The following is an 18,945-nucleotide window of genomic DNA, read 5'->3' as shown; positions in this document are numbered from 1 at the left end:
GGGGGGGGTATTATTTAACGACCTGCAAGCTGAACAAATGCTCCTGTAGTTATGATGGCAGCGGTTGCATCAACCTGTTGAGCTTTTGCCCACTGGTTTGATAGCTATTCGTGCCAAATGTAACATATTTCTGGTTGGATGCAAAAATAAATCAATAAATCAATATATAAATATTCATTTTACCTTTACGGTTGATTTTAAGAAAATCATATGGCCTCTGCTCCGTACCTCAAAAAGATTTTATTTCAACCCCCACGGATCACACTACAGACGCATTGCATACGTATGCAAATTATATCCACGTATGAAAGAGGCCTGGGTCAGATTTGAAAAAAAAAAATATGGAATTGTACTGTTCATATGGCATGAAAAAAATCTGATGCATGTCACAAAAGGGGGAAAAAAATCTGAACTGAGCTGCAGTGTGAACATAGCCAATGTACATTGTTATTATTATTATATTAGCATTTCATATGGGTATACACATTTCATCAATTTTAGCGCTGCAGTTTAACTTTACGCTAGCAAAATCAAAAAAGAAGTGCAAGATTTATTTTTTTTTTAAACTCAGAATGCAATCACAGCTGACCCGCATTAAATCAGCAAATAACGCAGAAGAAATAGAAGGTGCAAATAGCTTTGAAGAGAGCAAAAAGAGAGAACATTTTGAATGCATGTGAGAATGTTTATTTCTGCTTCTTGACAGCTCAGGTTCTCGAACTTTCTCGGCTGAGTCATAAAACACTGAAGGATTTTGACTACTATTTTAATTAGAGGCTATAGAGCAAAGATTTGACATAATCTTTCCTGCTTGCTTCATCACTCTCTGTTATCACTGCTTCCTTCTCTATTTTTGTCTGCACCATCTTCCTTCATCTCTCTCTTCTCCACATGCTGTCTAAGCCAAGATCATAAACCAATTTCTCTCACTGCCTTTGCCTTTATCCTTCCTGCCAGAGAATTATTCTTCTCTCGTCCCTCATCTTTGTCTCTCATTCCATCTGTCTGTTTATCAGTCTTAAACTCAGCTTCCGTACCCAGATATGTTTGCCCGACTTCCTATTCCCACTTTCTTTCCGGCCCACAGCGTGTCCTCCTTAGCAGCTTTTGCTTTCCAAATCTCCCCAGGAGCATCATCTACAGTTCCCCCCACCGCCTCCTCCTTCCCTCCTTCCCTTTAGTCAAGCTTGTGCTGACGTCACACTTCAGTCTGAGCCAGTTGTCTGAGTCATAGCCAAAAAAGACTCCCTGATGTCCCACGCACCTCCAACGCCCCCCAAAGCCAACACACTCCTTACCTCCTAATGCGTTCATCCAGCAAAAATTCATGAGTCGTGTTTTGCCCTTGTGATGAATTTCATGTGCACATGCGAATCCGCCTTTCTTCAACATTCTTTTAACAGTGGAAATAGCTTTGTCTGTTTCTCCCATGCTTTGGCTGGTGTTGGCAGAAAAGCTCCCTCTTTTTTTAATTAGCATGACCACATCAAAACAAGGCAGTGGCCTGGATACAGCCTTGCCTGCTGGCTTTCTTCCCTGCAACACATACAAACAAACTAGCAACAAAGCTGTGCTGTGGCAGACAGGCGAAGACAGAGCCGCGCTTCTGCAATGGGTGCTGCTGTTGTTATCATCTGTGATGTTTTTCACTTTGCTTGGCAGGCCTCCCTTCACTCCGTCTCTGCCTCGCTTCCTCACATGAACGTAACTGACTAATGATTTGATGAGGCTGACGGAGCTGCTGATGGAACGTGCGTATGTGCGTGCAAGTGTGTCCATGTTTGATGCACGCGTGTATGTGTGTGTGTGTGTGTGTGTGTGTGTGTGTGTGGGTGGGTGTGTGGGTGTGTGTGGTGAGGGGGGGGGAGCAGATTAAAAATGGAATAAATATTTGTGAGTGTGCATGTGTGCGTGTCGGTGTCAGCTTGCAAGCGTGCGCCCGCACGACTGCAGATGTGTTGAAGAACTAAATAATTACAGCGTACGTGTGAGCTGGGAGCTAATCCTCATGAGTAGAAAGAGTTGCCTGAGAGTCTCTGGAATCAACATTTAAATAGAACACAGTATGGACATGCTAAACACAGAGAATGGAGTCGAGTGATTATATAGTAGCTTTTGCTTCTTTTCCACTGGAAAGTGTGTGAGCCTCGATCGCCACTATTCACGGAAGCGCCCATGGAGTCAGCGCGCTTTTTATCGTATTATCCGCACTATAAGGCGCTTCGGAGTATAAGGAGGACCTTCAATGCCCTATTTTAAAGCTGTTTTCATATATAGGGTGCACCGCATTATAAGGCACATAGCATAGAAAACACAATAGTGGCTGCAGTTACGTTATGCATCCACTAGAAGGTGCAACGCTAAAGGGACTACAATACAATACAACTTTACTGAGATAAGCTTGCACAACCGCTGCAGCTGTAACAATGCATTTTACAGAACATTTAAAATACAACGTCCAAGTAATCAGAATATTGATCCATATAGAAGGTGCATCGGACTATAAGGCACACCATCAGTTTTTGAGAACATTTAATGCTTTTACGTGCCCTTAAAGTGCAGAAAATACAGTATGTCATCCAGTGTAGTGCATGTGGTGTGATAAATATTATCAGGTATTGTTATGAAACACAATATGTTTCAGGACAATTGGGTCTCCATCTATAAGCGTCAAGCGATCACAAGCTAAAAATCCGGAAACATATACATTGTGTGTGTATAAAAGTAATAGTGGGCTGATAGCCTCTTGGATCAGTCGTACCATGTAACAGGCCAATGCTTGTAATTGAATATTTGTCTTATCGTTTGTAATGTATTTGACATTTGTGGTTCATCTATCAAACATCCCACCCTGTTGACCTGGGCCCCAAAGCCACTGACCTAAAGCCAACAGTCTAGAACTTTAAATTGGACCCTTCCCTCTGGAATGATCTTCCGTTGAATGTTAAGCAAACCCGCTCTCGTTCCAGTTTTAAAACTCTGTTGCTTGATCTGTTCTTCAAAAAGGACAATTTGTTAAATGACCCTGCCTCCTTCGAACGAGTCAGTAACTCAACAAAACTGTAGTATATGATGTCATCTTTTGCCAATGAAAAGACAAACTAGTATTGGTTCTGCGCCCACTGAAAAGAGGCATTTGTGAGGACGGAAGTTGCCATATTACATTCCCTAATCCAACAATTCCAAACAAAACCCCCCAAATCAAACCACAACCTTCAATGATCCTTTTTTTTTTCTAATGGAGCCCCAGAAATGAGTAGAGCAAGTATAGAATAGACAATTACAGAAAAGCAACACAAATATTTGTCCATTCAGTGATCTTTAGAAAATAGACACTCAATGCTTCACTTTATAATGAGCAGGGCAACACCAATGTAATGCATTCCATTCAGACATTGTTAGCAAGGAGACGTGTAACACAAGTCGACACCCATTACTTGTTTCCCTCCACTGGTGGAATTACCAGGAGCTTTATGTCCCGCTGTTTTATACACTTTGTATCCGTGCTCTTTGTGTCGTAACTGCTGTTTATATGGTACCATTAAAGCAGTATTATGTAGCAACTGTACCTGAAAATAACGTTTTGAATTAGGGACAATAGTTTTTGACTTCATAAACTGGGAAAAAATGCGACTGAGCGTCCTACAGAGGCTGATGGTGCTCATGCAAAAATGCAATTGTGTTTTGTTCTTGAAATACATAGCTCAAAATTGGTTTCAACATAACATTTAACATGCTTATTCAAATAGCCCAAAACCCCCTAAAAATGGTGAATGTTAGCTAAAATGATGCCACATAATCATTATTCAGTGTGACATAGAGTAGTTCTTAAAATGCTGCAAAGCTTTGAGAATATATATATTCATTTAGCCATCCATTTAACACTAAAATTTGGGTCAAAATGGAATAGCGCATTTTTTTTCATTGTTTTGGCCCAATTTGTTCTATTCATTTAATTAACCCTAATACCCGGGTCAAAAACTGAATAACCCAATTTTTGGGCTCAAATTGACCCATGTGTGGGTCGGTCCTTTTTCAACACAGAAATTGGGTGAAATTTAACCCCAAATTAGTTATTAGTTATATTGCACGTATTTACTTTTCTATCAACCTCATCGTCCCACTGCTTTACGCTATATTTATTTTCAGTTGCTACAACGTTATGTTCCGAAGATAGATACATCCAGGTCAAACTATCCACAAAACTGCAATAAACGCACGATTGGCATCATTCTTTTGTGAAGCCTTAAACCATCTCCCAAGGTTAAAATCAAACATATACTGTGACAGATTCTGAAAACAAATTAAGTCGCAATCCTCACACTGGGAGACATTAAAGTGTGAGGACAGAACAGTTGCAAAAACATAAAAACAGAGCGCAGTTGGTGAAAAATAACCAACGGAAGGGGGCAATGTGATTATCCTCAGGATCCGCGGGCCCTTCGGGACTCCAGGAAAGTCATTTGACAGCAGACAGGATATTTACTGTATGTTGCACCAGAATAAAAATGTGGTTAAGCTGACCGTGCCCTGGCTCTCTCACACCCATCGAGCATATACCTCCAATGCTATTATCCATGTTTCTGCTTTATTACCTCCCTGATGTGGTGCTGTGTTGTTTGGAAACGGACAAATGGAGTGCTGCATGTCAAATAGGAGGAAAAAAAAAAAAAAAAAACAGAACTGCGGAGGAAGCACTGCAGGTATTGTGATTGGCAGGGGTATGAAAAGGAGACCGTGTGCACGGGTGCGGGTGCATGTGTGTCTAGCCGGTGCTACAGTCTAGCGTCACATTCTTTGCCAGCACCACCAAGCTGTACTTATGAAGAAATGACAGATCTCTCACATTCAGAAACACCAACACACTCCTGTGCGGTCCCAGAATACAATTCTGTCAGCTTTGGAGCAGCCTGTCAGACAAGCCACAGGTAAAATAATGCTGTTTTTCCCAGTGGGAAACAGCTTTGAAATGTGTTACATTATTAATGTTTGGCTGGAGGATGTCACTCTCTCCCAATTCTCCCTCCTTCTTTTGGAACATGTCATTTTTGACATGCAACAAGCGGCGCATTTCAGACTGGCTGCGCCACATATGCTCTGAAGGTGACACAGCCTACCCCACATGGACCCGGTGAAAATAATATAACATTTACGCATCGTGCATAATGCCCGTGACGGTAAACGCTGTGGAGAAATGTATAGGCGTTGTTAATATGGCGTCGGTGTGTAATTCAATTTGCGGAGATGTAAAGTGATGCACTCTAATTAAGGTAATTTGTCAGCAATCTCAAACAGATTGTTTTTCCAATGCCATAACTAATACCGGGTTCCAAAATGCTTAACAGGTGGGCATATAGCCAAGTATAGTTTTTCGAGCCCCGCCGTCCTCCTCGCCTCCTCAAATGGTAACCATGGCAACCTCCTCCTAGTCTGATCCCAGGACGTGCATCGTTTTCCTTCTCATTCCACCACCTTCACTGACATCCCTGCGCTTCTCCCTACATCAGTGTGTCTGGGTGCAAAAACACTTTTTCTCCACGCTTTAATCCAAGACCACCTGCCTGCCCAGACTCTAAATCCCCTTCAAAGCTCAAATACAGCTAACATGTCAGACAGTGAGGCTGCCCTCTGCAAGGCAAGTAGAACACCAATGCGAGTCAGTGCCGTGTCTTGTGGGATTTTTGTCAACCTGATGCGTGAATGTGCATTTGCAATCGTGTGTCCCGGCCTGACTTTGCGGGTCACGTAAGCGTCACAGTGGTCCATCTCCGCTTTCCGTTCCTGACTCAGCCTGAATGTGTCAGACTGTCCATACGTACACTACCTGCGCCAGGGGTGTTTAAAAAAAAAAAAATAATAACAATCGTTATCATCTGCGCACATAGAATACTACATTTCCTGGTTGTCAGGTGCATGACGTTGTGTTGCTAATTCCTGCTGAATCCTTTTGCCATGAGGCTGACCTCCTCCACAGAAAACAAAGATACTGACCTTCCTGCAAAAGTAATATTTTGTTGTTAATATCAATGGAACAAAATTGAGAGCTCAACCTGTACTGTACAGATCCTCATTCAAATCTGCCCCTGAAAGGCCACTACAAAAATATTTGCTCACTCAAATAACGATTGAGAAAAATGCTGCATCTTTTGGAGCATAAATTGATGCGCAGTTATCCCTTTTGTAAACTGTAACTGTTTACAACGTGAAGCTTTAGAATCGCGCTGGTAAACAATCTTTCACGGTCGTTGCTATTCACTACTGCAAACTTATATAAACGGGGAAATTGATTAATGAATTGAAAGTAGTTTGCAGCCACAATGGCATATCCGGCAAAATGGTCATGCTTCGTGTTTGATGGCGAGGTGGAGTTATTCCAATGAAACAATTTACCCGCAAAAAGGCAAAAACACAAAAACACATCATATATTCACGACACTGTGCCACACACACGTGACAGGTGGGAATAAAGAGGTGTGTGTTAGTGTGCCATTGTGTCTGCATTGTGCAGTACTGCATGGGCTGTAATTAGCATACTGAGCAATAGATGACAGTTAAGCCTACAGGAGGCTGCGGGTCATTTGGTGGCGGCATGTCGACAATATAGCCACACGTATGCATTGCCACATTATGTAAGGACATTTCCAAATACGACCTCATTTCATTTAACGTTGTGCACAATAGTGAGCGGAGAGAAGAGACGAGATCACAGACAGCAATGACATCACGGAGTCACAGTTATTGTAGAAATAATAATACGAAGAGAAAAGAAAGTTAGCAAGACACATAACAGTCGCCAAAGCTTCAACTGCGGCGTCATTAATCATACTTAGAGTCGTCATGCAAATAAATAAATAAATAAATAAAATGTGTAAGAGGTTTTTATACATCCTCTCACTGAGATGGATTAGAGTCAAATGGAGAAGGCAGATGAAGTGCACGCACATCTGAAAAGAAAATACCAGACAGGAAGGCTGCGTAGTCCGTTGCTTTTATATACAGTGCTGGCAGCCTGCAGCACATGGCTCACGCTATAGTACCCCATTTAAATTGAAGTGGTTTTCTAAAATTCAAAGCGTCAAAGGCAGACAACTTTAGAGGTTCCCTTTCACTTTCCTGGTCAAATGTGTGCAAAAAACGCCTCCAAACATACAGCAAAAAAAAAAAAAAAAAAAAAAAAATAGATGAGGAAGTAGACAAAATGACACTCTGAGCAGAAAATGTGTGGGCATTCATGAGTGAGAAAGCAAGCATGTTTATGCATGCGTGTGCATCCACTGTGAGTATGTGTGTGTGTGTGTGTGTGTGTGTGTGTGTGTGTGCGCGCGCGCAGCTTGGGCACGGTTGTGTGGTTTTATAATGCTCCGTAACACTTTAATATTGGGCTTTGGCGCGGGGTCATGTGTGACTGCAGCCTGGCACATTTGGTAAAGATAAGGTCCAGGCTAAATACAAGCAGCGGTCTACACCCGTAATAAGCCCCTGCACTTTAACCTCAAAGCTATGACGCCCAGAATGTGTGAGAGAGAGAGAAAGAGAGAGAGAGAGAGAGAGAGAGAGCAGAAAAATGCGATCAAAATTCAAATAGAATGTGACAGTGAAAAAAAGTAAAGCACATTTTCTTTTCAGGGACAAAATAACGATGTTTTTCCAGTCTAGCTTTCAATTAAAACATAACTTTTAATGGATATGCGTGTAAATTGCGAGTCTACGACAAATTCTTGCTTTTGCAAACGATAATTTTCAATAGATGAGTGACAGCAATTCGCAGCATTATCATTTTTGTTTCAACACAGCCGAAATGATTTTAGAGCAATACTCCTCCAGAAGAAAGAAAACAACAGTGATTCTTCCCCATTCTGTGGAAAGGATTACTATGTGACAATACATAATTAAAATAATAATACAATCATATGAAAATATGAAAATCAGCCTTCCTGTCACAAAATGACAGAATAAAAGCAATCTTTTTGGGGTTTGTGGTGCTACTGGATATAGTCCTTTGGAGAAGGTGTAATTATTTCCCTGCACAATATTGAACATATTCGAGAAAAAAAAAAGAATTTCCCTACACATTGACGTGTCGTATTTGTGATAGGCTAAAGTATGCAAACAATTTGAATCTATTTATGAATGACGATATTCTGGACAGTGGGATTTCATGACCCTACATTGATTTTCCTCATTCTCATAAGTTTAGGATGACAATGTTTTTATTGCATGTCTGCCATGTCAGTTTGGGAATAGACCTGGTTGTATTGCAGTCAAAGCCAGGGAATTGTTAGGGTAGTTCTGTTTGTGACCAACAGTTGGCACCGTTGGGCTCTTCCTGCAGTGGCACACCTGTTGGTCATTGTGTCATTAGTTAATGTTTCTATTAAAAGGACTCCCGACCTGACCAGTTGGTGTCGAGTCATCGTGTTTGGCATTGGTTGTATCTGCTCGTGTTTGTGTTTGTGGTTTTCAATACATCTTGTTAAGTCCACCCTGCCTCCCTGCTTTTTGGGGTCCTCTACCTCCCACCTCGAAAACATGACAGGAATGAAAGTATACGCTGACAGAAAATTCTTCTTTCCTTTTATTTAGGCATGTGTTTATATTTAGTAGTACTGAGAATTGTAACGCATGTGCAAAATGAATGAACATAACACCACATTCTGTTTTTTTTTTTCATGCACAGGGTCCAACATTAACGATGGCCCGATGGCCCAGGCACTGTGTCACACTCTCCCCGACTGGGCTAGTATCAACACATTGTTACAAAACAACTAACTACACGGTAGGGCTGGACAATTATGGAAAAATAAGAATCACAATAAACATTTAAATCATATTACAATTTTGATTATCATTCAGCCCTACAACACATCTTACGTTCTTAAATAAAACAGTGTAAAAACACCAATTATGAAAAAAAAAAAACACAGAAAATGAAATCATATTCTATCATGACTATGTGAGACCAGTCCCGTTTCTGGCAGGGCCGCCAAAACGTGGCTCATGGTGGCCCCACATGGCTGCAACTCTAAAAGGCTCAATGTCAGACACTGAATGCCATTCAAACAGTCTCAATGTGGCTGAAATATGCAAAACCTTTCTCAGGCTTCTGAAGCAGTCCGAAGCACTCTGGCAAGTAACAAGTGGCTGAACAATTCTGATTATCTAAAAAAAATGCTGCCTTTGTGTTTTTTAATACATTGCCATGCACTCGCAATTAAAAAAGAAACATCAGAGAAGGGAGAGTACGTTAGTAAGAAATAAGTCTTGGCCCCACCACATAATACCAATAGATTATTTAGTATTGGACAGGTCTGGAAAAAACAAGTGTCTTTTCTTATGCGCTGAAGGATCGCTTGAGGCAGAATCGTGCAGTGACAGATGCAAAGAGGAGGGAGGAAGAAAGCGAGGAGGGGCCTGCAAGGTGACAGAAGGTGGGAGAGGCAACGCGGGGCTGTCGAGAGAAAGTCTGTTTGAAGTCCGCAAGTAATTTTCAAAGTCGAAAGCGGTGAGGGAGGCAGCCTAGTGGAGTGTGTGGGGTGTGTAAGACTTCGCATTGGCCATCGTGTCCACATTTTGCGCCTCTCAAGTGGCTCTTATGGAGAGAGAGACAGAGAGAGAGAGAGAGAGAGAGAGAGTGCTGAAAGGTGGCCGTGTAGCACTCAAATATTGGTCAGGGACAAGTGGCGCATTGTGAAGCGTATCCTGAGAAGCCATCAGGATAGCTTTGTGTCAACACAACAGCATCACTTGAAGGCATCACACCTTTTCGGCTTGCAGTACTCTCCTATAGTGCACCACTGAACTGCAGCAAGAATCACACGCCTCCTTACAACTCCCGCTGGACATGCTTTAATCTGCACCCAACCGAAAAAAAAAAAACTGCAGGGATTTAACCATCATGCCTTCCTTGAAACCCACTGGGACCCTGAATTATAAGAAACAAAAGAAGTGGAAGCAACTGAAAAAAACACAACAACAAAATTACCAGGAGCCATTTTGAAAGGGCTGTATTAATGGCCCGGCTCAAGTGATGCCACTATCATGCTTGAAACAGATTTGGCGTAACTTTCATGGTCGCCGCTTTGTTTCAACCTTCACCCACCAGTTCCCAAAGGGGAGATAATCTGGGAAATGCTGCGATATCGGGTCCTCTCCGGGTTGCCTGAGAAGCCTTGTGAGACCCTCTGGAGATATGAGGCTTTGATATCAAGACCAATTATGTGGTACGGGCACACACTCACACCACACCAATGCACATAAAACACTTACACCTACGCGCACACGCACACACACACACACACACACACACACACACACACACACACACACACACACACACACACACAAAAGCTCTTTGGCCTCGGTGAGCTGGAGCAGGAAGCAAAGCGAGGATGTGATAGCGAGGAAACACTGGGCAGGCGGAACATGCTCTGATTTTATCACCCAGTCGAGTTGAATTCCAACGACAATACAGTCGCACAATGAGAGCGTGCCAGACTAAATGAGGAAGAGGCACAGTATTTCACTAATCTCGTCATATTCTGCTGTTTGAATGATGTTAGATCATGATTTTTAAATTGTAACTTTAATGTAATTTTTTTTTGTTGTTAAACTGGGGGAATTAGTGAAATATGAAAAATGAAAATAAAAATGGTCTACAAATAATTTTATTCAGAGATGGCTTTTATGTGTACTGAAACGTATTTCTGACGCGAATTAGAAAAAAAAGTCTTTACTTACTTTAATACGTTTTTTTAAGGTATATTTTTAGGATTTGTCATGAAGGTTTACCCATAAAAACTTTTGCAATACCAAGCGTTGTCATTTACAGCTATAACGTTTCAGAAAAAAAATAAAAAAGTTGCTGCTACGGAAAAAAACAAGAGCTGACTATGAATAAGCCCCCCCCCCCCCGCCCCACCCCCCATCTATAAATGTACTTATATCTCTGAAATTTTGTAAAAAATGGTTGAGCGGTATAATTAATTGGCATCAGTCAAGACGTTTTGTGTTTGAATCCCTCCTGTGTGAAGTTGATATGTTCTCTCCATGCTTGAATGTCTTTTGTCTGTGTCCTCTCCGGCCTCATCCCGCATTCCAAAACCATTCAGTACATACTAGGTTAATTAAAGACTCCTAAATTATACACACTGTAGGTGGGAATGTGAGTGTCAATGGTTGTCTGTTTACACAGTGGGCTATGTGTCATCTGTGATTGGCTGGCGACCAGCCCAGGGGTGGGCCTGCCTCTTGCCCAGAATCAGAATAGAGAGTCTCCAACTCACCAGTGATCCTGAAGAAGATAAGTGATGGAAAAATGATTGAATGAAAACAGAAACTCGATTAGGATTGTGTCACCGGGAGCAAAGCTTCCCCAGAAATCGTTGCGCAAGTGGGGAAGCAATAGATGGTTAAGGCAGAGGCGCCTTCAGGAAAAAAATGTCATTTAAAATGAAACGCAGGGCAGAAGAAGGTGTCGTTTGATGATGTACCAACGCTAACATCTGGAGCCTATTAGGTATAAACTTCCTTTCTCTTCCTTTTGGGTCTATTTGGAAGTTATTATCTACGTGGGTGGAAGTGGAACCTTCATGAAGGCTAACTTGCTTTTGCGGATTAGAATGTCCGAGTTACTTTTGTGAATGAGAGCATAAATAGTTGTCGGTACCTTTATGTGCCTTTGCAGCTGACTGGCTTGCGACCTCACCAGTCCTTTTTGTCCGGTGGAGCTCTAATAGGCTACGGCTCACCTACAACTACAAACGGTATTAATATATATATATATATTTGGGGAATATATATATATATATATATATATATATATATATATATATGATGGATGGTCTTATTTTTTATTGTTTTGATCCTGTTTATGTCAATGATTTTGGCTGATGGCTTCCTTGAATGAAATGTTGTTGCAATTTAATATTCTGTTATTTGTTTCTTCTTTTGCATTTTACCTGACCAATTCTGTACTGTATTCAAAGCCCCATTGTAAGGGCTTACTCATTGACGAGTTTTAAGCTAATTCACATAATTTTCTGAGACACACACACACACACACACACACACACACACACACACACACACAAACACACACTGAAACTCAGGCACACAAACAGACAGGCATGACTGCAGATGTGCTAAAGTGCTGTTTTTGGTCTGAGTCATCTCTAACAGGGGATCCCTTAAGATTTAGTTTGGCCTCTGGCTTTGCTAATTGGAGCTTAAAGTCTGGTGTAGCCTCTGGGCAGTGAAAGCTGCATGTGACACAACATGAATGTGTGTGTATACCTGTGCAAGTATGGTATATAAATTATAGATGGCAAGTGCAGTAGGAAAAGTGGCCACACAAGTTGCAGCTGCCAGAGAGAATGGTGAGAGGAAGGCAGGCCAAAACAGTCGCAATCAGAGCGCCGTCTTGTGAAAAAGACAGGTGGCTTGATAGAGATACGTTATGATTTGTGTGTGTGTGTGTGGGGGGGGGGTGGACTTGGAGGGGAGGTGAGGATGAAAGTAGCACAAGTGAAAATAATGGGAGGATGGGACTTGATGTGAGGAAATGAAGTTACTCATGGTGCCATAATGAATTAGTTCTGTCTGGACATCCTCATTTCACAGAGCATTGCTTTTTGTTCCACTATAATGTTCCAGTTACTTCTCATCAAGCCTCTTGAGCTAGATTTGCACTGCAGGTCTTAATGCCCAATTATGATTTAGTGCCTTTATTTGATTTTTTTTTTCTATTGTCTGATTACTTCTACCTTCAAGTGGTGCATATCTAACTTTACTCGCATTTACTGAATACTAAGCCATTATAGAAGCGACAACATAGAAGTAAACAAACGTTGTACGGTATCGAACCTCTTGTCAGCTTATCTTCAAACAAAGATTAAATCCAGCAAAACCAAAAATGGCCTCTGTCAGTCAATTTGTTCCCTTTTAAATGGTGACCTCCAAGCTTTCAATGGAGTTTTCATGTTATCTCTGAGGACGTCCAGCTCAAATTTACCACATAGCCAATTTGTTCATTTGCACTACGGCAACACCGGTAGATAGCAGATTCACGTGGAATTTCCAAGTCACATTTAATCAAGGCCGCAGGGAATCATTTACCGGTAACCATTTCCTTTGAAAACATGCTGTTCTTGTTGTAGCTCAAAGACCACATCCCTGAGCTAGAACGCTTTGTAAAGCACAATCATCCACCAAGGCCAAAGACTAATACCACTCAGCGCCATCCTGAAAATTCTTTCTCTTTCCCTTTCCACTTTAGGACAAGAGGGAAAATGGATCACCCCTAAAAATTGGAACACAAAAATAAAAAGCGCTGTGGTCCGCACTGATCAACTCAAGTTGGAAAGGCGTAGTTAAAATGCATGATCAAGTCACCATTCAAATGACAGGGAAGAAAATGGCATTACAACATCTAAACTGTTTACTAAATCCATACCAAACCACCAAAAATTGTAGCACCTCCGCGGAGGTTATTACCAGGCGCTCGATAACTTGAGTTCAACCGCAACAAGTGTAATTACATGGCCCACTGCCAGTGTCTTCGAGGATATGTTGCCAAAAGATTTGTATGTTTTGTTGCATCCGCGGTGTGAATTGCTTTCCGAATAAAAACACCTGCTTTGGTTCAGGGAAAGATGATGAATTGTTTAGATGAGCTCCGCTGTTTATGCCTCCACTGGCATCTACCGGTGACTCATTTATGGACGACAAAAAAAAAAACAAAACAGTGTGGTGGGGGATTGGGGGGTCGGCTTGCAAGAAGGGTGGTAATTCTCCTTAAAATGTGACAAATGGATGACGTTGTGCAGCAGAGGACAATTAATTTGGCTTCTACGTCAGACTTTTCCCTTTTTTTTTTCCTCCCTGCCATTTCACCAGGTGGGACAGGAGTGCTGCCATATTGTGACATTTCCATGTTGTGTTTGTTTGCCGTCAAGTTCAGTGCCGTTGGTAAGCATGTGGGAAGTGTAGAATTTGACACTGATACTTTAAGAGGATGAATACAAAATGAGCGGTTGACAACGCGCTCGTATCGGATGGCATTGAGAGTTGTCTGTCTTTTTATTTTTATTTTTATTTTTTTGTGTTTATGTTTTGTCACATACATTGAAGTAAGCTTTTATTTTAATAGACAGGCATTAGGGAAGTTGTCATCCAGTAACTTATTTTATTTTATTTTATTTATTTTTTTACATATTTATAATCCTCATATGAAAGTAAAACTTAAAACATGCAGAAAAAGCAGCAATGCTCAAAGTGCAAATTTATACTCCCCACCACGGTATTTGGTATACATCACTGAATGGAAACTTTTTTTTTTTTTTTTATGCTTGAGAGCTCTTTGCACTGTAAAAATGAAACCACAATGTGTGGTTATTTTTTTTTTTTTGATTGTTCAAATTCTTTGTTGTGGATGGCTGGATCTTTTCAACATGCATTGAGAATGAAATATATCAAGATACTGTGAGGAACATTGGGTCAGTAAAAAAACAGATGTCCATGTATTTTGTCCAGATGTAAAATGGCATTTTGTCATGCGTCTGTTAAGGAAGTGCACGGTCCTATTTTGCCCCTCAAGTAGCACTGATGAAAAATTGTGCCCACCCTCCCCATCAGTTAAGTTGCCCATCCTTGCACTTGACGAGATTCTGTTGGCATCTTCATTTGGACCGCGTACATAGATATGTTTTTTTTTCTTCTTCATTGAGGTCCATAATAAATTGTAAATATGGAATCAATTTAGCTGAGGTCTGCTGGTGTTATGGTCGACTTGTTTCCAAAAGGAAGGCCACCCATATAAGAACACATCGCACACATCCAGCCATGATTTGGCACACTCACTGACCTGAGTGACATGATCTTGTAGGCGTCGGGCAAATAGCACCGAGTGTTCTCCATTTGCGCCGGGTCCGAGTCGCAGATCTTGTCGTCGGTGCGGCCGTAGTTGGCGCTCTCGATCATGATGACGTCCGTGCCAGGGCAGCGGAGTTCAATGGGGTAGGATTCACACGACAGCTCCCGGCGCACCACCGCCATGGGGATTGGAGCGCGGCTGGAGGCTGCAATACACACGGGGAGTTATTTTGATTGGCACACTAAATACAACCGGGTTTTTTTTTCAGTTTCCTGATGCTCTTCTTTTTTAGAGCGATTATCCATTTGAGAAACAGCACAAACGAGAAGAAAAACTATTGTCGACAACGGTTTCATTTTCCGGCAATTAACCATTTTTACAAAAGATAACTCAAAGTTGCTGATGCCTAATTATGCTCTCTGGCTTGAGATTCAATGCAAATGTCCACTTTCTCAGCGCTTAAAAAGGAAACATGTCACCAATCCCAGTGAGACTGAAAATGACAGATTTGCCCCAGATCTTCTTTGGCGGCTGTTTTTCACTCCCTTGATTTTTAAATGAGTTGATCTGATGATGCCCCATTGGCTGACAAAACATCTGCCAGACTCTTAAAAAAAAAAGGAGAGAGATGCACTGGTTTGCTGCTGACGTGGTCTGTCTGGATTTTGTTTGACCTGGATTCAATGTGGTTTTTGCCAAGGGGGAAAACGCATTGTCTGGACCTTCACTAAAGAGAATTGGGCAGGCTTCGTACTTCACTAGACACACGCTCCATATAGTCATATTTAAATTTGAAATCAAGTCAAAGTACTTGGCGGAATCGTTTTTTTTTTGTTTTGGTTTTCTTTGTGCTGTTTACGTGATGTTGGATTTTATTGAAGCTGATACGTTGTTCAAATGTTATTAATATGCCGATGCTTAGTTCTCGTCACTCCCCATAATCGTAACACTCATACGTCAATTTAATGATGTGGCAAATATCTGGCGCCTGAAACTGATGATGTGTACCTGAATGCTCCAAGGGGGATTTTGCTTGTTGTGGAATAACTTGGATGTTGTTATTCACTATCCGTTGAGTGCAAAGATCCCTGTGAGCACCTGATATCATCCCTTGATAGATGAGGCTGTTGCCGGGGTACTCTGTTTTATCCATGTTACCAATGAGCCTGGACCAGCTGTGCCATTCCATTTGAAAAATGTGTGCAGTGACAAATACACTAATCAACCTTGCCTGCAGTTGAAGCAAAACGCTCGCCTTTAAAAATGGGAACAATGCTCATTTTCTCAGAATAGTTTAGTTCAAAAAACATCAAAAAAGATCAGTTTGGGGGTTCATTTTTCTTTGGATTCTCTGCACATCGTGGACCATCACGTGGAACATAAGATTATACTGAGACACTTTTAACATCAAGAGAACTCCGCTTAACGACACTTAGAATAAATTTTTAATTCCGCAATCATCTACAACCCAGGTGTCAAATTTAAGGCCCAGGGGCCAGATCTGGCCCGTTACATCAGTTTAGTTGGCCCGCGAAAGCAGCTCAAACATGTCAACTTCCATGATCCTTTCTAAAATGTCTACCAAAATTTTAAATTCTCATATGTAATAAATAAGAGATATGTTCAAAGCATTTTCTTGTGACCAAACCCCTCACTATAGTAACTTAAACAATAGTTGAATCAGCAGTTATTCTTGACTTCTTTATATGGTTTCAGTCATAACGGCCCTCCAAGTGAAACAGTCACTAAAATGTGGCCTGCGCCAAAAATGAATTTGACACCGCTGATCTCCAAGCAGAAGTTGATCTGGCGGAGAAGTGGGTAGCACTCTGGTATTGTTGATGAACATCATTTTTTCTTGTTCTTGCTGTTGTTGTTGAACACATCCTTTGAAAAGCTTCTACAGAGTGATTAACTCTTTCATTCCACAAGACGTACTTGTACGTCTTTTTAAAATTAGGCCCCGCCTATCAAGGACGTATTTGTACGTCTAAGTCTTTTTTTTTTTTTTGCGTCATTGAGAGGAGGACGGTCTGATGCAATCTGTGATTGAGAATAAGCCATTTGCATTGTAAATCATGTAAAAAAGCGACCAGTAGGTGGCAGTGGTGCCTCACGTGCTTGAAACGCTTCCTTATACAAAAAGCTCTTTTTCTCCGATTTTTGCCCAGGAATCGCCATTTTCATGAAACTTAGCCATTTTGTAATGCCGATTGCTGAAGAATGGAAAAAGATAGTAACATTTCTTTTTCTGCTGAAAGAAGAGAGTCCAGACTTTATTTTGGTAGGCTCCATGTTTATATAGCATTAGAACCAAATATTCTGTGGGCCTTGCAAGATCAGTCAAAATCCAGTAAAACGCTGGGATTGAGGGGGTTGCTCCAGTGAAAATGGCTGGGATTGAATGAGTTAATACTCTGAACTCTGCAAAAAACAAACAACAAAACCAATGAAAACAGCCCTGAAAAGTGCAGTTCAGCGGCAACTTTCTTGCTTTCCCTTTTCTTGTAACCTCGTCATCCCTGGCTCTGCCATTGGTTGGACGAGCATCAGGGTTACACAGATACCGCGAAGAATCTGAATGAGCTCAATGACACGTTGCCCGAATTCGTGGTTAATGCTGCCCTTCACCACACACACACACACACACACACACACACACACACACACACACACACACACACACACACACACTTATATATACACAAAGGATGACATGCAGAGACATAAATTCACGGCATGCTTTGCGTAATATCAGCATATCTCTCGAGGGCTCGGCAGTGATAATGGCAAAAGATGGCTTTGAGAAAAGACTGATATATAAATGACATTTACTGAAAAGGTCCTCTCTAATGATCATGGTCGTGCAGTCGCGCACCCACACACACGCATGCGGAGCCACAGGCTATGACTCAACCTTCAGAAAAACTTCTGCAAAGATGTGTGTCATCGTGCTACCAGAAGCTTTGTGTTTGTGTGTGCATTGTATAGCAGCGTAGTGGGCCAGTGGGTCATTACTCTGTTAATGTGCATTTCCTTGAACGGCTTTATCACGTCCTCGTGGGCATGAATGTCAGTTTTGAAGAGAGGGGTTAACTGAAGTCCGCCGGGATCAATACATTGTATTGTGATGCAACCAGTCTAGACTGGCTTTGCCTTACTTAGGGTCTCCACAGGGCATAAAGGCCGCATGATGACACAAACACCTCAAACACATCATTCAAAGAAGAGACCTTGAAATTAATCGCGAAGCAGTAAACGCTGCCCGTAGGACACATTGTTCTATGACATCTTTTTTTTTTCTTCTTCTATTAGCATCCTCATCAAATGAACCGATCTCTGTGTTTGACTCGCCTCTCAAAGACTCACTTCTATTGCATATTTGTGTCAATCGCACAGCCTTCCCCCATACAGGAGATCTGCTCCTGGCTAACGTTTAGCCATGTGTCTGAGCACACATGCGCTAAGGTGTGAGTGCATGTTAATGTGTCAGTGCCGGTGTAAGTGGTGACACAAACTTGGCAGGCGCAGACGGCACAGACAATCTTATTTGGACGCTCTCGTCGCCTCCGGGGACTGAAACAAAAGGATATTGATTTTTACATTTGGGCCAAGAACAAGAGAGTGGCAGATGAGGTGAAGAGATGGAAAGGAGAAGGCAAAGGTGAGGGAGAGGAGGCGACCGACTTATAAGGCGATTCCCTCGCTTGAACTGCCAAGTGTTTTTGGCTTTTGCTAATGTGTGAGCAACGGATGCAAACGCTGCAAAAGATATTTCAAAGGATAAAGCGTGTGTTAGTGTGCCATTGCTGAGAGAGTCAAAATATCACTTTGATGTTGTTCTCAGCAGCAATAGAGCGAGAGGGATTGCTTTGCAGCTCTCCCCCACATCCAGCCGTGCACTTTGACCTGTTCAATAGGTGTGTTATGATCGAGCGAGAGGGATTGCTTTGCAGCTCTCCCCCACATTCAGCCGTGTGCACTTTGACCTGTTCAATAGGTGTGTTATGATGAATATAGAGCTGCAATTCAATCAGCATATTTTGGCTGAACTGTCAAAAGCAAGGTCATCAAAA

At 41.8% G+C, this 18,945-nt stretch overlaps 1 protein-coding gene across 10 annotated transcripts in view; it reads right to left on the bottom strand.

Annotated features, from left to right (window-relative positions):
* The window catches only part of adgrl3.1 (adhesion G protein-coupled receptor L3.1), a 153,809-nt gene that overhangs the window by 86,474 nt on the left and 48,390 nt on the right, over positions 1–18,945 (bottom strand). For all 10 annotated transcript variants that reach the window (XM_019862336.1, XM_019862333.1, XM_019862335.1 and 7 more), the window contains one exon: positions 14,861–15,074. In XM_019862336.1, coding sequence (XP_019717895.1) covers positions 14,861–15,074 — 214 coding nt within the window. The remainder of the gene's footprint in view (positions 1–14,860; positions 15,075–18,945) is intronic.

Source organism: Hippocampus comes, unplaced genomic scaffold (assembly GCF_001891065.2).
Source record: "Hippocampus comes isolate QL1 unplaced genomic scaffold, H_comes_QL1_v1.1 scaffold7, whole genome shotgun sequence".
NCBI classification, from domain to species: domain Eukaryota; kingdom Metazoa; phylum Chordata; class Actinopteri; order Syngnathiformes; family Syngnathidae; genus Hippocampus; species Hippocampus comes.
Note: the sequence above shows the minus strand (reverse complement) of the source record. Positions and strands in the feature narration are given on the sequence as shown.